The sequence below is a fragment of the Protomyctophum bolini genome (genome assembly GCF_963924005.1).
Source record: "Protomyctophum bolini genome assembly, chromosome: 10".
In the NCBI taxonomy this organism is placed as follows: domain Eukaryota; kingdom Metazoa; phylum Chordata; class Actinopteri; order Myctophiformes; family Myctophidae; genus Protomyctophum; species Protomyctophum bolini.
Genome location: NC_137871.1, coordinates 6,723,419 through 6,745,241, shown reverse-complemented (window position 1 = coordinate 6,745,241; position 21,823 = coordinate 6,723,419). Strand labels below are relative to the sequence as shown.

At 42.9% G+C, this 21,823-nt stretch overlaps 1 protein-coding gene across 1 annotated transcript in view; it reads left to right on the top strand.

Annotated features, from left to right (window-relative positions):
* Positions 1–20,548, top strand: part of LOC308322131 (uncharacterized protein) — a gene marked incomplete at its 3' end in the record, with an annotated part of 567,861 nt that extends 547,313 nt beyond the window's left edge. The window contains exons 17-22 of the mRNA XM_080773325.1: positions 8,131–8,307; positions 11,225–11,398; positions 13,845–14,018; positions 16,444–16,602; positions 16,904–16,953; positions 19,989–20,548. Of these exons, the coding sequence (XP_080629451.1) occupies positions 8,131–8,307; positions 11,225–11,398; positions 13,845–14,018; positions 16,444–16,602; positions 16,904–16,953; positions 19,989–20,548 (1,294 nt within the window). The remainder of the gene's footprint in view (positions 1–8,130; positions 8,308–11,224; positions 11,399–13,844; positions 14,019–16,443; positions 16,603–16,903; positions 16,954–19,988) is intronic.
* Positions 20,549–21,823: the final 1,275 nt, after the last annotated feature.

Here is a 21,823-nt window from a genome sequence, read left to right as displayed (position 1 = left end):
ATGTAAAACAAACGGTGCAAACACAAACATTAACAATAAAGAGACAATACGACGCAATGAGTTACATTATGACGTACATTTTCCCTGCATTGTCAATGGCGTTTACAGACTAGGGGTGCAACGGTTTTCGGTTTAAAACCGAACCGTTCGGTTCCACATACACGGTTCAATGCGCTCTAATGAACCGCGGTATTTCGGTTTGCATTAATTAATTTCTTACAGCTGCGAAGAATGTATTTCTCGGTCACACACCGGCCTACTTAGAAGTCTAGCACTCTATCGGTCACACACCGTCCTACTAACTTAGAAGTCTAGCACTCTATCGGTCACACACCGTCCTACTAAGAAGTCTAGCACTCTTTCGGTCACAGAAGTGTAGCACTCTGTCGGCCCACCCCCTACACACACACACACGTCACACACACACACACACACACACAGACGGCATGATGAGGAGCCCTTGTCTTTAAACGTCGTTCTTGGAATAATTATTGATCGTCATACACAGAGACACACACAGCGGAGTAACCTTGCGCCAACAGGCTTCTAAGCACGGTCGTTGTAAGTTTGTTCAGATCTGATTCTGCATCTGCACTCGCTGTTTGAGTGCTAATTACAAAAATTGCAAAACAACCCGCAGCAGGACATTCATTCCGTCAGAAAAGTCCCAACTAAATACTCCATGTCCAATCCATGACTGTAGATAGAAGCCCGCCTTCTTCTAATAATATAAGCATAATATCCTTAAATCCTCATGTAGACTTATTGTAAACTTTTGTAGGCTATTTTTCTGTGCGACACGACACATTCACTGTGAATCACTCCCCTCCCAGGAGGCACTCTCCTCTCCTCTTTCCTGCATGTGCTTAATGCCCCGTGTGAGCGCAAAGGTGCATTCTTTCCCCTTGAAAATAATGATGAGGCACATTAAAATAGCAATATAAGGTTTTTCTCCCCCTTTAAAATAATGAAAAGGCAGAAATGCCTAATAAAATAATATATGCTAAAAAAAGAAAGAAGAAAAGAAAATGCTATAAATAAACTTTTTTGAGTGGTGCAAGCCACTGCCTGGCTGGCTGGCTGGGTATGAGCATGAAAACAGCATGGTTGTTTTTCACCACCTGTGCGCAACCTAACACACACGCACATTATTAACTGTATATATGATGATGCCAGTACAGTGACACTAGTACAGTACAGTACAGTAGAGGGTACAGTAGGGCGCGTTCCTGGTGGTCACTTCACACGGGTGTAATCTTTTTTACTGTACCGAAACCGAACCGAAACCGTGGCCCCCATACCGAGGTTCGAACCGAACCGTGGTCTAACTGAACCGTTGCACCCCTACTAAAGACAAACATTAAACCCCAAAGAAATAAGTGATATTTGAATGAAGTGGAACCACTGAATATAACTTTAACTGTTCAACTTGGCTGACCTATACGTGTCTCTCCACAGACCAAGAGGTGACGTACCTTCCACCACGAGGCAGAGGCATCCGTGTGGAACTGCAACCAGACATCAGCTCTGTTCCTAACGTCACCTTCATCCTGTGGATGCACGGAGGTAGGTAGAGAGAGAGAGAGAGAGAGAGAGAGAGAGAGAGAGAGAGAGAGAGAGAGGACTCCAGAGAAGAAGGGAAGATAACCTCATTGTCAGCTCTGTAGCAGTGGCCGGCAAACTGTGTTCTTCGGGATCAGACTAGTGTAGAAACACAGGGAAGGTTACCGTATATTAGATCAGTCGATGGGTGGCTCTTCCAAGACAGATTTTGCGCTCTCATTAGAAGGCGGGTGTAAGTGCCATCCAGCCGTTTCTCTAGTTTCTTTGAAAGTGTCCATGTCTCGGAGCCATAGAGTGTTTTACTTTATATGTTTTACTAAGCTAGGATGACCAGATAGAAACTGTAGGCAGGTATCAATAACCTTTGTTTTGTGGTCATTTAACAGCCAACCTAGCAGCAGACTGGGAACTGGGTTTTGGTGTGGAATTGTACGGGACGTTTAAAGACCGCACAACACTGGACAGACACACTGGACGGCTGGTCATCGACAACATGACCGTAGAAGACATGGGGCTGTATTCTGTGGAGATCAACGGCAGACCTCACCACAAGGTCTACGTGCTTAAAGAGATGAGTAAGTATGACTCGTCATTGTCTCCACCAGGCCGAAGGCATGGGGAGAGACCAGACTATGTTTTGCACTCCGTCCGTGTGTCCGTCCGTCTGTTACCAGCCAATCTCCGGCAACCGTTAACCCGGTCGATGCCAAATCCAGAACCGCCTGTTATAGCTACCAGGAGGCCGACATTAAAAACACATTTTTGGAGATTACTCCTCCAGATTCAGTTGGGGCGGGGCGATATGACGATATATATCGTATAGACGATAGAAAATGTCTATCGTGAAAAATGTTCTCTATCGTTTATATCGTTGTGTCGCAAAACAAGCGTCACAGCGCCCAGCCACGCTGTGCTGTTATTTCATAACAAACATGAAGGGAGATGATGGGATGGCTGACCAGATTCAGAGCAGAGTAACAGTAAAGTAACCGGCCCTTCACTGTTATAAATTCAGGTTTCATGTTGGGTCAAATTGATAAACTGCGTGAGCCACTCATGTTTTACACGGTTGAACAATCGAGCTTGTCCATCGGGTGCAAATTTATTCTACGTCTTTCCTCTTACCTGTCTTGTTTTATTGTTCCAAATACATTATTCCATCTGAAAAGTCCTTAATTCAGCTTCCAACAACAACAACACAAGCTAACTAAAAACTCATCCCATACGCACAGCTGGGCATAGCTAGTTGATGACGTGGTCGCGGTCGCTTCCCAACGTCGCTTCCCAACGTAACAAACTATAACAGACACTACAACTACAACAACAGAAACTACACTTTAGAAACAAGCCCAAATAAACAACTACACTTTAGAAACAAGCCCAAATAAACAACTACACTTTATAAACAAGCCCAAATAAACAACTACACTTTATAAACATGCCCAAATAAGCAACTACACTTTAGAAACAAGCCCAAATAAGCAACTACACTTTAGAAACAAGCCCAAATAAGCAACTACACTTTAGAAACAAGCCCAAATAAGCAACTACACTTTATAAACATGCCCAAATAAGCAACTACACTTTATAAACAAGCCCAAATAAGCAACTACACTTTAGAAACAAGCCCAAATAAGCAACTACACTTTAGAAACAAGCCCAAATAAGCAACTACACTTCAGAAACAAGCCCAAATAAGCAATTAGGGGCCTACACTTTAGAAAGAAGCCCCCAAAAACGCTACCCGCAACTACGAAAGAAAGGGCCGTCGATTCCCTCCAGGGGGGGAGGGGGGTAGTGCAAGGGGATATTTTATTTCAATTGTAATGGAAACTGTAGATATGTTGATGTGGTGCAGTATCGGGCTGGGCTAAAGATGTAATCGAAATCCGGCTCTGGCCAGCCGGGGCGCCTGATGGAGGGGAAAGGAATAACTGCTTGGAATAACGTGTTCGCGTCCCTTCCACGCGCTGCGTTTCTAACTGGGGAAACTCCCTCTCCTGTCAGGTGAAAAGAAGGGGCTTGGACTCCTCATGCATAGAAGGAGGCATGAGGTCAGTTCAGGGTCAGCAGGAGGCATGTTAACATCTCGTCTTCAGTCAGTTGCCCCGGCTTGTGTGTGTGCGCATGTGCATGTGCGCGTGTGCATGTGCGCGTGTGCATGTGCGCGTGTGCATGTGTGCATGTGTTCATAATAGATGTGTGGTGCATTAACCCATTCTGACCTGAGATCAGATTCTAAAAAGGTCTTCTACATCCTGACAGTTTTCTGAAAAAGCTATGTTTCTATGTTGGTCGTTCTTCGATTTAAAAAAAATAGCAGACCTACAAGCTCGTAGATCTGCTATGTTTCAATTGCTAAATTATAACATAATGTATAAAACACCAAAAGGGCCCAGAATGGGTTAATTCGTCATGTCTTCATTCTGTGTCCTCAACAGAGAAAGTCCCACATCCAGAGCTATCCATCGTGGCACCATGTGACTCCAACTCCAGCAGCTGCACGCTGCAGTGCAGCGTATTGGGAGACGTCAAGTCAGAGTCGGGAGTGGTCGTCTATCGATGGAGGTTCCACGGAGAGAAATGGACTCCACCCAAACCCAACGAGACCAGGATCTACAACGATGAGGAATGGATCGGGCCCGACTCCCGGACGGTGACGATCAGCAACGACGAGGAAGGGAGAAGAGTTAAAAGAATATCCTGTGCGATAACGAACCGGTTCAGTGTGGAGCAGAGCGAGGCTGTAGACAACCCGCTTTACAAAGGTGTGTGTGTGTGTGTGTGTGTGTGTGTGTGTGTGTGTGTGTGTGTCTGTTTGTGTGTGTGTGTGTGTGTGTGTGTGTGTGTGTGTGTGTGTGTGTGTGTGTGTGTGTGTGTGTGTGTGTGTGTGTGTGTGCGCGCGTGCGCGTGTGCAAGGGTTATAGTTCAGATTTTTGGCCTTTACTTTATATCCCATAGCCTGGATGTATGTAATCCCATTGCCCAGGGGTTCTGTCCATCTCTCCTCCCATTTGCCAGCCATGCCAGTGGTTATGTGCGGTCCGGGGACCCCCAGGGGGTCCTTGAGGGGTTGCTATAGGGGGGGGGGGGACCATAATGATTGACTCCTATTGGCTGGGCTTCAAACAGCCATAACTCCAGTTTGCAGCATGCTAAAGGTCCCAAACCCGATGGGTGGGTTGGTAGGAATTATTGTTTTATCAAAGTGGAAAGCCGTACGGACTTCCACTTTCATAAAACTATAATTCTTACTTCCGGTTTGTCGGATTGACTTGAAACTCGGATTGACTTGGGGTGGAGCTAGATGGTGCAACCAGGACGTGGATCTGTTCACTTCCTGTTTTACTAGGAAGCATTCGCAGGGGAATTAAAAAAATGTTCAGAGATTTTCTTTCATATTTATGTTTTATATTTCTGTCTTTCAGAACCAACAGCCAGAGGATTAAGACGTGGGATTATTGTTACTCTCTTAATGTACGCAGTAGCGCTGGCAACTTTAATCTGGAACAAGAAACCTCGTGAGTCTTTCATTTATTTTTAACTAGATTTATTTACAATCTATATTGATATAAATCCATCCATCTCTGTGTCATTATGTGAAGACGAGAATGATCCTATAGTGTCTCCTCACTGACCAATCACTGCCTCACATCTCACTGACCAATCACTGTCTCACATCTCACTGACCAATCACTGCCTCACATCTCTCTCACTGACCAATCACTGTCTCACATCTCACTGACCAATCACTGTCTCACATCTCACTGAACAATCACTGTCTCACATCTCACTGATCAATCACTGTCTCACATCTCACTGACCAATCACTGTCTCACATCTCACTGAACAATCACTGTCTCACATCTCACTGATCAATCACTGTCTCACATCTCACTGACCAATCACTGCCTCACATCTCACTGACCAATCACTGTCTCACATCTCACTAACCAATCACTGTCTCACATCTCAGCTTTGACAGGAGAACACGAGGCAAGACGGGAGAGGGAGAGGGCCGCCAAACTCAGAGGTAAGGAAATGGTCTCTTCACCCACCGTGTGTGTGCGTGTGCGTGTGTGTGTGTGTGTGTGTGTGTGTGTGTGCGTGTGCTTGCGCGCGCCAACCCTAACGAGCGAACATTGAAACCTTGAACGTTTGGGGACAGCCTTAGTGTGTCAGTCTCTCTCTCTCCCCCCTCCCTCCCTCCCTCCCTCCCTCCCTCCAAGGCTGTTAAACACATAATTGCTTTGTTCGCTACAGGTCTGTTGAAGAGAACACCAGGATATCGTCACATCACTGACTATGAAGAGCAGCTTCAACGCAACATGAACAACACATATCTGAGGGTAGAACTGGGCACACAGTCTGAGGTCGTGTTTGAAAACGTCTTCGCTCCGCTCTACAATGTAGACATCGAAAGAACAGACATCCACAGCCATCATGAGGCCAGACAGATGGAGATGAAGAAGGCAAGAGAGGAAATCCAACTGGTTCAGATGTTCAAAGACCTTTCTGGACGTATCATAAGAACAGTGCTGACCGTTGGCTGTGCAGGAATTGGGAAAACGATCCTCGTTCACAAATTTATGTTCGACTGGGCCAAGAAATGTTTCCCCCAAGACCTACACCTCGTGTTCCCGCTCAAGTTCCGCCAGTTAAATATGCTCAAGGGAAAAAACTTTACTTTGGCACAGCTAATTCACTGCTGCATCAAGGAAACCAGTTTTATCGAGGAAGACGTTCTTAATCTTATCTTCACTAAAGTGCAGAAGTCAGGAGACTACAGCAACAGCCCCTTCAAAGTCATGTTTGTTCTGGATGGTTATGATGAAAATAATTTCCATTTTGATTTCAGCAAAGAAATTGGCCTCATGAATGTCAACAACTCTTACCCAGTGGAAGATCTCCTTGTAAACCTCATCAAGGGGAAGCTCCTCCCCTCTGCTCGAATCTGGATAACCTCGCGACCTGTAGCAGCCAATCAGATCCCTAAGGAGTTTGTAAACAGGATGACCGAAGTACGAGGGTTCATCAGCGATGACCAGAAGAAGGAGTTCTTCGAGAAGACGTTCAGTGATGAGAACCAGGCCAGATCAATCCTCTCACAGATCAAAGAATCAAAGATCCTCCTCACCATGTGTGAAATCCCAGTCTTCTGTTGGATCCTTGCTACCGTTGTGAAGGACATGGTGAAGAACATGGGGGCGACATTCAGGCTGCCCAAAACCCTGGTTGAGCTGTTCTGTCACTTCCTGATGGGTGAGATACAGCGGGAGAATCCTAAACAAGGCGAGGCAGACAGAGGGAAGCTCATAAAGGTTGCAGGGAAAGTTCTTCTGAAGCTGGGCAAGCTGGCGTTTCACCAACTGGTCAAAGGCAACATCATTTTCAATAAGGAGGACCTGAAAGCGTGCGGTCTTGATGTGAACAAGGACTTGAAGAACTTGGGCTTTTGCACAACCTTCTTCAAAGAAGACGGTTTGTTCTTCCACAAAACGGTCTACTGCTTCGTTCATCTGAGCATCCAGGAGTTTCTGGCTGCAGTCTACCTGTTCCACTGTTTCACTCAGAAGAACAAGAGGCAAATGTTCACAAAGAGAAACAAGAACATTGAGGTCCTGAAAGCATTCCTAGGAGACAGCCCTTTCGACAGTGACAGTTTCCTGTCTGACTTCCTGAAGGCTGCTATAAAGAAAACCCTGCAGAGTAAGAGTGGACAACTGGACCTCTTTGTCCGCTTCCTTCATGGTCTCTCACTGCAGTCCAACCAGAGTCTGTTAGGAGGCCTGCTGGGTCAGACAGAGAACAGTCCAGAGGAGATCCAGAGAGTCATCGACAACCTGAAGGAGATGAATGATCGTGATGCCTCTCCTGACAGATGTATCAACATCTTCCACTGTCTGATGGAGATGAACGACCCGTCAGTCAGTCGGGGGATCCAACAGTACCTGGAGTCAGAGAACAGCTCAGGGAAGGAACTCTCTGTGGCCCAGTGTTCAGCTCTGGCCTCCATGCTGCAGATGTCAGAGGAGGTTCTGGAGGAGTTGGACCTGCAGAAATACAACACATCAAAGGAGGGGCGACGGAGACTGGTCCCAGCTGTGAAGAACTGCACAACAGCCAGGTTAGTAGTGTGAATGTTAACATATTATAATAGATCACTATATAGTATATACTTCATTCATTCATTCATTCATAGAGAGAGAGAGAGAGAGAGAGAGAGAGAGAGGGAGACCCTCACTTCATATTTATATATATTAGTATTGCAATCCAATTCAAATGTGATTTGGGTTTAGTATATTTAGTGATATCAGGGTGATTTTGCCATGGCATGCGGTCGTACAGACTGTTCATCTGTTGACAGAACATTTCTTCACTTCACTGCCATAGAGTGGAACAACAGCAGCGAGTTGGGATCGTTTTCATTATTTAATGTTTGTATTACAATCAAATGACAACAGTGGAAAGTTATTTCAGACAGCACCACAGGGAACCTCCTTGACAGTGAACTTGGTCTGTTCTGTTTTGATCATCTCTGATTTTACATTTAATCTGTAATTACAGACTTGTTGACTGTGCACACCTCGGAGAGGAACACGTTGAAGTTGTGGCTTCAGCTCTCAGCTCCAATCCGTCCCATTTGAGAGAACTGGACCTGAGTGGAAACGTCTTGAAGGATTCTGGACTGGATCTCATCTGTGCTGCACTGAAGAGCCCAAACTGTTGTCTGGAGACTCTCAGGTCAGATTCATTTGTTATTGTGATGTGGATAAATTCTGTTATAGTAAGTGATTATAATGTAGTTATGATGGTGGTAGTATTTGAAGAGTGTGGATGAGGTTAATATCATGGTAACTCACACTACAAGCGCTACGAGCTTGTAGGTCTGCTATTTTTGAAAAATCGTGAAAATGCAACACAGATCTTTATATTCTTTCAGAATTATTTTATTTTATTTCGACGTCAGGCCTAAAAGGGTTAAAGGGATTGTGACATTTAAAACACATTTTTGTAGATATTTTCTTTGGCTTTTCTTGACATCAATTTCACCAAAAAAAAAACAAATTTGAACATTCAGTGTATTCTCCGCTGTCTGGACTTTTGTGAATAATTATGCAAATATGACTCGTGGGTTGGACGGCGGACGCTAAACCTCCGCCCCCTCTCCTCTGCTCCCTGCCTACCAATTCTACTACCCGCCCCCCTCCTCCTCATCCCCGCCCCTCTCCTCTCCTCCACCTGATGCTCTCCTCTCTTCTTCCTCATTCTGACCGCGACTTTGTTTCAGTATAATAATAATGGCTTCTAGAGAAAAAGCAATCTGCTCCGTTGTCGGCTGTGTCAATCAACACAAGTCCTTGCACTTTCCACCAACTGGCCTAGATGAAGATTCACGCTCTAGGTGGATGCATTTTATTTTTGACGGTAACGTTCCAACCAAGTTGTCAAAGAAGCGACTCTTGGTGTACGCACATCATTTCACCCCAGAAAGTTTTTCAAATCTCGGACAAGTTGGATTTGCAACCAAACTTTTTATGAACCCAGGAGCAATACCAAGCATTCGTGTCCCAATCCCAACTATAAGTATTTATACTGCAATGATTTGTGTTAAATTGTTGTGCAGTACTATTTGAGTGGACTCACAATAAAAAATCAATCGCCTGCAGCACTCCGAAGTGCTTCATGGTAGCCTACTTTTAATTTATAGTCAATCACTGCCACTACCCGCATTAGCTGTGTGTTTGACTATTATTAATCTTTGATTCGTGGCGTGCACCAGCTGTTGTAGATTGCATGTGCTCATTATTGTTCTTGTAATGCGATACAGTGGAATAGCAACGCAGCCAACGCTCGTGTGATATAATCCACGTTAAAAGTATGGCGAATAATGATAGGCTATAGTCATTGAGTATGATATCGATGACATTACACAAGTTTATGTCGACGTGGTTGTGGGGTGAGATATTGCAGGAGTTTCATAGGCGCGTTCGGAAATAGCGCACTGAGCCCACTGGCACTGTGCAATGCAAACTAATAGGCGAGTGCGCTCCGGTGCGGTATTTCCGAACGTGCCTTATTTGTTTACCAACTGTTGCTCGTACGATGACGTTGAATAGAGAATACATGTTACAAAGGGAGTCTACCAACGCGCCTCAAGCCTAAAACGGCTGATCCGGTGCTTCACAGGTGCAGGGACATCAAAGTTGCAAAAGGAGAGGAGACTGGAGCAACACGGACATTTAGAGCCTTTTACGTTTCGACCTTGCGGTCTTCATCAGAGTGGACTCTGATGAAGACCGCAAGGTCGAAACGTTAGTCGTTTTGTATACTCAGCACCTTAATAAAAGGCTCTAAATGTCCGTGTTGCTCCAGTCTCCTCTCCTTTTGCAGCAGAGAATACATGTTGTTGTCCATCCCCTCAGTACATACATGCAGTGATAGTCTTATTATAAATAACATTTTATATAAACTATAAACAAATAGTTATAAAAGGAGAAGAAGTTGCGTGCGTTGGCACTGGCAGCGTTGCTATGGCTGAGATGCTGTGAACTTGTAAAGGAAAAAAAAAAGAACAGTCCCTTTCTCTGAGGGGGGCGGAGAGGTATGGAGGGCTTGAGGGGTGGGGGGGGGCGGAGCTGGGTAGTGATTGACAGGAAAGGGGGAATTACCGACATCTACAGGCTAAAATAATGTGTTTTTCTATGCCTTCTCAGGATGCATATTACATACACACAAAAACTCCTGGCAAGAAATACTGGAGTGGAGATTTCTGTTCAAACTTTTTAGACACGTTTGAAGGACCATGGCCAAGACTTTTAATGTTGTTAAAATTATGTTAAAAATAATGTCACGATCCCTTTAAACATTATGTTATAATTTAGCTATTGAAAAATAGCAGATCTACAAACTCATAGCGCGCCACAGAGTGGCGTTCTACGAGCTTGTAGGTCTGCTATTTTTGAAAAATCGTTAAAATGTGGTGCAAATCATTGAATATATATTTCAGAGCAAACATTTTTAACTAAAATATTTGCTTCTGGGGGGTCCCTGGAACTACATATTTTCAGATGGTGGTCCGTGGCCCAATAGAGAGAATTATGGGGGTCACATAGAAACATGGGTTTTTCAGAAAAATGTTTAGAAGCCTTTTTTTTTAATCGACCTCAGTCCAAAATGGGCCAATAGCGTTTCTGTGCTTGCTCAGTATGAAGAAAGTGTCCAGAGATATGAGGGACTGAGACAGACTATCCTTCAGTAGCCAGGCTTTTATTTCCGTTCGCATCGGCAGAGTAGAGAGAGAAAGACGTGTGTGTGTGTGTGTGTGTGTGTGTGTGTGTGTGTGTGTGTGTGTGTGTGTGTGTGTGTGTGTGTGTGTGTGCGCGTGTGTGTGTGTGTGCGTGCGTGCGTGCGTGCGTGCGTGCGTGCGTGCGTGCGTGTGTGTGTTCGTTCGTTCTACAAGTGAAAGCAACAGAGGGGTATTATTATCTATCCAGGAATATGTATTTTATTGGTTTTAATCTCCCCTCCCTTCTCTCTCTCTCTCTCTCTGTCTCTCTGTCTCTCTGTCTCTCTGTCTTTCTCTCTCTCTCTCTCTCTCTCTCTCTCTCTCTCTCTCTCTCTCTCTCTCTCTCCTAATCTGGTTGTATTCTTCATTTAGATTGAAGAACTGCTCCTTGTCAATGAGAGGCTGTGAAGTTGTGGCTTCAGCTCTCAGCTCCAATCCGTCCCATTTGAGAGAACTGGACCTGAGTGGAAACGGCTTGAAGGATTCTGGACTGGATCTCATCTGTGCTGCACTGAAGAGCCCAAACTGTTGTCTGGAGACTCTCAGGTCAGATTAATTTAACATTTTTTATTTGAATTGGTTAAGTAAAGTTCTGTTATAGTAAGTGATTATAATGTAGTTATGATGGTGGTAGTATTTGAAGAGTGTGGATGAGGTTAATATCATTGTAAGTCACACTGACCATAATATTGATAAGATACAGTGACTAATGTATGTAGTCTTTATGCTGAGATACTACATTTAAAACCTAAACACCTCTGAGTGGTTCAATGTGTTTTGTTGTCAGAGAGTGTCATCAAGGTTCAAGGTTCAAGGTTGTCTTTATTTCGTCTCCCTTGGGAGAAATTTGTCTTGGAGACAGGACCACAGCTGCATACATATAATCACATAGACAGAGACATTACAACAAACAAAACAAATACACCCCTGGTGCGTACACCCCATTAAGGTACCAATTACCCATTCAACATTTTTATAGAGAGAGGAATGAAAGAGTGTTTATATCTGTTGTACTTGCACTGTGGCATCCTGTACCTTCTTCCTGATCTCATTAATTCATATTCGGAATACAGAACATGTGAGGGGTCAGAGGTTATATTCTTAGCTTGCCTTACTACAGTCTGTTCAAAAATGGCTTGGGGAGTCAACGGGGGGGAAGACAGGCCCATGATCTTCCCAGCCATTTTCGCAACTCTTGCAACTTGAGCTTTATATTTCACAGTCAGGTTACCATACCAGCTGGAGATTCCATATCTCAAGATAGATTCAATGCTAGCTCTATAGAAAATTAACATAATATTCAGGCTAACACCAAACAGCCTCAGTCTACGAAGAAAATGTAACCGCTGGTGTATTTTTGAACAGCAGGATTCAACATGTGTGTGCCAGCTCATATCTTGGTCAATCTTCACTCCCAGATATTTATAGGAGGAGACCTGTTTGATGTCATTATCGTGAACCTTGATCAAGGTATGGTCTCCTATGGACCTCGGATCCACAATGATCTCCTCTGTTTTATCAGTGTTGATCATTACATAGTTTCTATCACACCATTCAACAAATCTGCCTACTCCAGTTGTATGGCTGAGAATGTCAGATTTGCTTGTAAGAAGACTGAGTATGACAGTGTCATCTGAAAACTTGATCACGTATTGATTAGAGTATGAGCTGACACAATCATTCGTATACAGTGTGAACAGGAGCGAGGAACTAACAGTTCCTTGTGGAACCCCTGTGCTGCTGCGTGCCTCCTCAGAGAGAACACTGTTAAACCTGACCCTCTGTGGTCTATTAGACAAAAAAGAAAAATACCATTTAATTATCCACGGATTAACATCTAGTAAAGCTAGTTTACGTAGCAGTATATCTTGGTGGATACAATTAAAGGCGGAGCTGAAATCAATGAAAAGCAGTCTGGCATATGCCACGGTGCTCTCAAGGTGTTTCAGGATATAGTGTGCTACAGTAGCAATTGCGTCCCCGGTACTTCGTTTCCTTGAATAGGCAAACTGGAATTGATCTAGACTAGGTTCTACTTTTTTACGAAGTAACTCAGTGAGAATTCTTTCTAATGACTTAACAACATTTGATGTTATGGCCACAGGCCTGTAGTCATTATTTCCCATTGGACAGGTCATCCCCTAGTTTTGAATATTTATATAAACTTTTTCGCTGCTATCTAATTCTACGTTTATAAAAGTATCGAGGCTAACAGTACCTATAGTGCTAACTACATGTACAGTATGTGCATAGACAACCGTATACTCCATATATGAAAGCGTAGTAGCATAGCTTACTTTATAATTAATAGCGTTTCTGTGCTTGCTCAGTATGAAGAAAGTGTCCAGAGATATGAGGGACTGAGACAGACTAGCCTTCAATAGCCAGGCTTTTATTTCCGTTCGCATCGGCAGAGTAGAGAGAGAAAGACGGACGGACTTATAGACTCAACTGTGTGTGTGTGTGTGTGTGTGTGTGTGTGTGTGTGTGTGTGTACGTGTGTGTGTGTGTGTGTGTGTGTGTGTGTGTGTGTGTGTGTGTGTGTGTGTGTGTGTGTGTGTGTTTTCTTGTTCGTTCCACAAGTGAAAGCAACAGAGGGGTATTATTAGACAAAGTTTGACTGAATAAAAAAATAGCTGCAGTAAAACATGTATATAAAAACCCAGACTATTTTATTATCAAAATTGGATCACCCTCCCTTGGACTCGAAATACTATTAGCTCACCCTCCCTCTGACTACAATTAGAAAGGCATCACCCACCCCTATTTTCCTCCAGGCCCCCCTTTTCCTAAAGTTCAAGTGGTCCCTTAGAACATGCCATTGTGATTCACATTGAATGTGATTCACATGCAATAATTCACATGCAATGTGAATCACATTCTCTCTCTCTCTCTCTCTCTCTCTCTCTCTCTCTCTCTCTCTCTCTCTCTCTCTCTCTCTCTCTCTCTCTCTCTCTCTCTCTCTCCTAATCTGGTTGTATTCTTCATTTAGATTGAAGAACTGCTCCTTGTCAATGAGAGGCTGTGAAGTTGTGGCTTCAGCTCTCAGCTCCAATCCGTCCCATTTGAGAGAACTGGACCTGAGTGGAAACGGCTTGAAGGATTCTGGACTGGATCTCATCTGTGCTGCACTGAAGAGCCCAAACTGTTGTCTGGAGACTCTCAGGTCAGATTAATTTAACATTTTTTATTTGAATTGGTTAAGTAAAGTTCTGTTATAGTAAGTTATTATAATGTAGTTATGATGGTGGTAGTATTTGAAGAGTGTGGATGAGGTTAATATCATTGTAAGTCACACTGACCATAATATTGATAAGATACAGTGACTAATGTATGTAGTCTTTATGCTGAGATACTACATTTAAAACCTAAACACCTCTGAGTGGTTCAATGTGTTTTGTTGTCAGAGAGTGTCATCAAGGTTCAAGGTTCAAGGTTGTCTTTATTTCGTCTCCCTTGGGAGAAATTTGTCTTGGAGACAGGACCACAGCTGCATACATATAATCACATAGACAGAGACATTACAACAAACAAAACAAATACACCCCTGGTGCGTACACCCCATTAAGGTACCAATTACCCATTCAACATTTTTATAGAGAGAGGAATGAAAGAGTGTTTATATCTGTTGTACTTGCACTGTGGCATCCTGTACCTTCTTCCTGATCTCATTAATTCATATTCGGAATACAGAACATGTGAGGGGTCAGAGGTTATATTCTTAGCTTGCCTTACTACAGTCTGTTCAAAAATGGCTTGGGGAGTCAACGGGGGGGAAGACAGGCCCATGATCTTCCCAGCCATTTTCGCAACTCTTGCAACTTGAGCTTTATATTTCACAGTCAGGTTACCATACCAGCTGGAGATTCCATATCTCAAGATAGATTCAATGCTAGCTCTATAGAAAATTAACATAATATTCAGGCTAACACCAAACAGCCTCAGTCTACGAAGAAAATGTAACCGCTGGTGTATTTTTGAACAGCAGGATTCAACATGTGTGTGCCAGCTCATATCTTGGTCAATCTTCACTCCCAGATATTTATAGGAGGAGACCTGTTTGATGTCATTATCGTGAACCTTGATCAAGGTATGGTCTCCTATGGACCTCGGATCCACAATGATCTCCTCTGTTTTATCAGTGTTGATCATTACATAGTTTCTATCACACCATTCAACAAATCTGCCTACTCCAGTTGTATGGCTGAGAATGTCAGATTTGCTTGTAAGAAGACTGAGTATGACAGTGTCATCTGAAAACTTGATCACGTATTGATTAGAGTATGAGCTGACACAATCATTCGTATACAGTGTGAACAGGAGCGAGGAACTAACAGTTCCTTGTGGAAGCCCTGTGCTGCTGCGTGCCTCCTCAGAGAGAACACTGTTAAACCTGACCCTCTGTGGTCTATTAGACAAAAAAGAAAAATACCATTTAATTATCCACGGATTAACATCTAGTAAAGCTAGTTTACGTAGCAGTATATCTTGGTGGATACAATTAAAGGCGGAGCTGAAATCAATGAAAAGCAGTCTGGCATATGCCACGGTGCTCTCAAGGTGTTTCAGGATATAGTGTGCTACAGTAGCAATTGCGTCCCCGGTACTTCGTTTCCTTGAATAGGCAAACTGGAATTGATCTAGACTAGGTTCTACTTTTTTACGAAGTAACTCAGTGAGAATTCTTTCTAATGACTTAACAACATTTGATGTTATGGCCACAGGCCTGTAGTCATTATTTCCCATTGGACAGGTCATCCCCTAGTTTTGAATATTTATATAAACTTTTTCGCTGCTATCTAATTCTACGTTTATAAAAGTAGCGAGGCTAACAGTACCTATAGTGCTAACTACATGTACAGTATGTGCATAGACAACCGTATACTCCATATATGAAAGCGTAGTAGCATAGCTTACTTTATAATTAATAGCGTTTCTGTGCTTGCTCAGTATGAAGAAAGTGTCCAGAGATATGAGGGACTGAGACAGACTAGCCTTCAATAGCCAGGCTTTTATTTCCGTTCGCATCGGCAGAGTAGAGAGAGAAAGACGGACGGACTTATAGACTCAACTGTGTGTGTGTGTGTGTGTGTGTGTGTGTGTGTGTACGTGTGTGTGTGTGTGTGTGTGTGTGTGTGTGTGTGTGTGTGTGTGTGTGTGTTTTCTTGTTCGTTCCACAAGTGAAAGCAACAGAGGGGTATTATTAGACAAAGTTTGACTGAATAAAAAAATAGCTGCAGTAAAACATGTATATAAAAACCCAGACTATTTTATTATCAAAATTGGATCACCCTCCCTTGGACTCGAAATACTATTAGCTCACCCTCCCTCTGACTACAATTAGAAAGGCATCACCCACCCCTATTTTCCTCCAGGCCCCCCTTTTCCTAAAGTTCAAGTGGTCCCTTAGAACATGCCATTGTGATTCACATTGAATGTGATTCACATGCAATAATTCACATGCAATGTGAATCACATTCTCTCTCTCTCTCTCTCTCTCTCTCTCTCTCTCTCTCTCTCTCTCTCTCTCTCTCTCTCTCTCTCTCTCTCTCTCTCTCTCTCTCTCTCATCTGGTTGTATTCTTCATTTAGACTGGAGAACTGCTTCTTGACAGAGAGATGCTGTGAAGTTCTTGCCTCAGCTCTAACTTCTAATCCCTCCCTCCATCTGAGAGAATTGGACGTGAGTCTCAACATGGTGAATGAGTCAGGAATGAAGATGCTGCTCTCTGCTGGGCTGGAGAATCTCAAGTGAGTAGACCCTGATGTGGGGCCCGGTTTACAGGAGAACCCTTTACTATTTGTGGGTAATGTTTGTGGGGAAACACCACAATTTTACTATTTTCAGGCATGTGATGATTGATGCATTGTTGTTCAACTTCCTACAGAGTGAAACACTGTAATGTCAGCTAGTGGAGACGTTGTGTTAGACAGTCAGACATTGATGCATTGTTGTTCTACTTCCTACAGAGTGAAACACTGTAGTGTCAGCTAGTGGAGACGTTGTGTTAGACAGTCAGACATTGATGCATTGTTGTTCTACTTCCTACAGAGTGAAACATGGTGGAGAAGATCGATTCAATCCTCATCTCATTAAAGGACGTGAGTATCTCTCACTATTGACATCTTATACAGAGTTTTTTTAACACCTACTGTATAGTTTGGTAGACTTCAGGCGTGTAGTTGTAACATTCTTGTTCGGGTTTGCTTTCACATTGTAGTTTGTCAAGCACGCAGTCTGGTGCGCACACAGTGCATCTTCAGGCGTGTGCGTGTTGGTCAAACAAGGATTTCATACTCCTTAGTGACACGTTGCAGAAACTACAGCCTTGGCTGAGAGATAAAGCCAGTCAATAGAAATATGTGGGAGATCGGAATGACAGAAACATTCACGTGTTCTCACTCACATATTTGAATGTGGGCCTGGTATGGTAGGCCTGAGGCCTATATTGCTAGGCCTGAGGCCTACCATACCGGCCTGACCGGTCAATAAAATAATGCTGAATTAACTAGCTTGTATTGGTAACTTTGACTGCACAATAGCAGTCGAGGTTGACGGGTGGGAAATTTGGTATATTGTCTTTTATTATTGGCCTAAAATATTGTCTATATACTAGTGTTGTCACAATACTGGATTTTACACTTCGATACGATAATCTGAAAAGTATTGATATTTTTTTCCGATACCATTGTCGATGCCATGCAACCACAGCGATTTTAGTGCAAAATAATATTTTTATTTCAAGAACAATACAGAACTTGAGGTAGTTTTTTGAAAATCCTCTGAGGTTTTAACGTACAAAGTACAAATAAAAGCTGCGCAATCTTATGCATTTTCAAGAAATATAGAATATGAACATTACAACAATCAACAATGCAAACAATGTTCACTTGTTTAACAGTTCAACACTTGTTGAAAAGTCTGAGATACTAGGGCTCTGATACCGTGTGTAACACATTCAAAAGGCATAAAAGTTCAAGTAAAAATCAAAGCAAATAATATAGTAAAATCTATTCTCATCTTGTCTATTCAAGTAACAACTTAACTGCATCTGAGGTAGAGTACACAATACAAACTCGAAGTACTAACTCTGAACCCTGAAATGATCAACTGTCTGGAAATTCTATTATTTCTTATACAGTAACAGTACACTAGTACAGTATGTGCAACTTTGCAACTGCAACATAATGCAACAATTTAATTTGTGCATTAACTAATAGAAGCAGACAAGCAGATATATATTGAACAGGCACTTATTGAAAATAAATAAAAAATGCAACAAAACAAAACAGTACAACAATGCAATCTAATGCATTTTCAAATTTCAATATGCAACAAAATTACTATTTTAGGGTCATATTTTGTGCTAGGAACACCAACATGTCAATGAGCTCCTCTGTAAGTCGTGCCTTTCTTGGACTGCAAATAAACCCTGATGTAGGGGAGAGCCGCCACGATTGTAACGCGTCATGGTTGTAACATGAACGTTATCTCTTGATTGGTCAAAGCCATCATGACGCCATCGCGTCAGTACGTGCCCAGGAAGTTTGAAGTGTTTACCTTCATCCTACGGAGAGTTATTGGCTTTTCTTTAAAAGCGTAAAATTTTACACCTGGAGTATATGTGGGCTACAATTTTTTTCTTTGATGTTGGTGAATAAAAATCAACATGGATGTCTTCATGCTTATGTTCTTTGTCCTTTGCATCGTGTTTAGACGGAATACACGTTCATTCTGGTCTGTAAGCAACGCCAAACAACAACTTGCAAAAGTGGGCCATTTGTAACAAATGGCCCACTTTCCATTCAATACCATTATATGTAATATTTACATATTTGACATATTGGCCAATATTATATGTTCAGTCAGCTGTCTTCATTACAGAGTGTATTCTAAAATTAGTTTAGGGTTGTATAACATTGTACAACTCAATCAATCAAACGTTTGTTTAATCAATGTATTTTCCCATTGAACTGACTCAAACGCCCAAACTGGTACACCCGATACTCAGGGGCGTCATGTTTCAATAATGATTGTGAGTACTCAAAGTCCCGCCCCCAGCCACGCCCCCCCCCCCCCCCCCCCCCCCTCAAATGGAAATAAAGCTGTACTGTACTGTATGCAACATTTATACTCTCTACCTGGCAGCAGAACAAAAGCCACCTTATTAGCATTTGAATGCCCAATTTGGGCGGCCCAAGCGCCCGTAAAGGTGTGTGACTACATGACATTTTGAGCAGGGGGAGGGGAAATTCAGTCTTTATAATACGTGGGTGCATATTGGCTTATTATTTTAACCGTGGGTGTTTCAGCTACCAGGCACCCCCGGAGTCTCCGTGCCTGCCGATACTATTTAATATTTCCCTTATGTTTGATACATTTTCTTATCACATCCATGGTATGAAAACAATGCTAAGGAGTTGCTTCAATGAAATATAATTGCTTTAAGCTGAAAACGATATGTTTAATGGTGTTTTTTAGCGTTGTTATACATTTATCACGCATGCCGTTACAATTAATCCGATATGCGCAGCAAATGTAACACTGGAACAGCGTCCACGTTCGGTTTAATAACTCCCGACCTGTTTTATTAAAAAAAGAACTTGAAGTGGTTTATGGTAGCAGACATGTGTAGGTCCGTTGCCTGAAAATATTACAGGTGCAGATAAACGGATCTCTGAGTAAAAAAATGAAACGTGCAAAGTGTTACATCCTTGGCTCTCCACTACTGAATACACGCTCTGAAGCTACACTTGAAGCAGCCATGCACAAGTACTTCTTAGCAAAGTGGGCAAGGTGAGGTAACATTTGGTCATGTTTGGTCATGCTTTCTGTACCCTGCCGTGATCTGTATCCTGAAGCACTTGTTGTAGAGTTTTCTCAAGTTTGCGCATCCACTATTGTTTGTGTTCAAGAAATTTCTTGTAAAATGTGAATACAAAAAGATGTTAAGTGTGTGTGTGTGTGTGTGTGTGTGTGTGCACGCACACGTGTGTGTTTGCGTCTGTGCGCGCGCGTGTGTGTGTGTGTGTGTGTGTGTGTGTGTGCGCGCGCACATGTGTGTGTGTGTGTGTGTGTGTGTGTGTGTGTGTCAGTGAATGATGTACTTAATGGTTACTGTGTGTTTTCTCATCAGATTTCCAGCGTCTCTCACTGGACACAAACACAGCAGACTGTCGCCTCACTCTGTCTGAGGACAACAGGAAGGTCACATGGGTGGAGGGAGAGGTTCATCAGTATCCTGATCATCCAGCACGGTTTGACTCAGAATATCCTCAGTTTCTGAGTGCAGAGAGTGTGAGCGAACGCTGCTACTCTGAGGTAGAGTGCAGTGGAGGGTTTGATATAGCAGGGACTGACAGAGCAATCAGCAGGAAAGGATGTGGTCAAGGTCATTACTCTCTGCTTGGATTCAATGGCATGTCATGGAGTCTGGAGTGTGATGATGACGGTTACTATGTCAGACACAATAGGAAGAGGACTGTCCTCCCTGTCGGTCCCGGCAGAGTCTACAGAGTAGCAGTCTATGTAGACTGCCCCGCTGGGACTCTGTCCTTCTATGACGTGTCCTCAGAGGACACTCTGACCCACCTGTACACCTTCCAGATCACATCCACTGAACGGTCTGAACCCCTCTGCGTTGGGTTCACTTTCTGGGGGAGTGGCTCCTCAGTGTTTCTGTGTGAGCAGAGATAGAGTCTCGATGTGAGCGAGGGTCACATCAGGTCGCCATGGTTACTCCACATGTCTGAGTGAGTCCAGGTTGTCATGGTTACCACCGTCGCCAGTACGCCTGACATCATGGACTCCATATTTGGTCATGAGTGACTCATCATGACATCATGGTGACGTCACACTGATGATGTATATAAGAAGCACAGTGACAATCTGTCAATCAAACCTTGATGTGCTAAAGACCCCAAGATAGGGTTTGACCTCTGACCTCCACATTGATAGGGTTTGACTCTGACCTCCAGATTGCTAGGGTTTGACTCTGACCTCAGATTGATAGGGTTTGACCTCTGACCTCAGATTGATGGGGTTTGACCTCTGACCTCCACATTGATATGATTTGACCTCTGACCTCCACATTGATTGCAGTGGTGCCTCAAATCTTTGAAGATATATATTATTACAGACTTACAGAGTGAACATTTTAACTCAAATCTTTGAAGATATATTATTACAGACTTACAGAGTGAACATTTTAACTCAAATCTTTGAAGATATATTATTACAGACTTACAGAGTGAACATTTTAACTCAAATCTTTGAAGATATATTATTACAGACTTACAGAGTGAACATTTTAACTCTAATCTTTGCTGGGGGGCGGTCCCTGGAAGAACATATTTTCAGATGGGGGGACGGAGGCATATTACATATCATTTTTGGGGTTCTTGACATGAAATGTTGAGAACCACTGATACAGAAACATGAGGTATTTCAGAAAACGGTCAGAATTTAGAAGACATTATTTAAAATGTCGACGTCAGGCCTGAATGGGTTAAACACACACGGATGACGAAGGTGGGGACGCAGATTGTGATTGGTCGGGATGAGATGATGTACGATGATAAGAGCGCCCCTCACTTCACACGGGTGTGATTTTTACTGTAGGCCTATGAACAGATGTTCCTGTTACAGGCTGGGCCAAAGGTGTATTTTAATTAATGGTGTATTTTATTTCATGGTGTATTTTATTTTAAAGTCACCATACCAACTTTGTGGTGTTCTAAAACATGTTACTGTAAATGGCTCTGTGGATTCATTGCTAAGTGCCTAAATGATAAAACATGTTACTGTAAATGGCTCTGTGGATTCATTGCTAAGTGCCTAAATGATAAAATATGTTACTGTAAATGGCTCTGTGGATTCATTGCTAAGTGCCTAAATGATAAAACATGTTACTGTAAATGGCTCTGTGGATTCATTGCTCAGTGCCTAAATGATAAAACATGTTACTGTAAA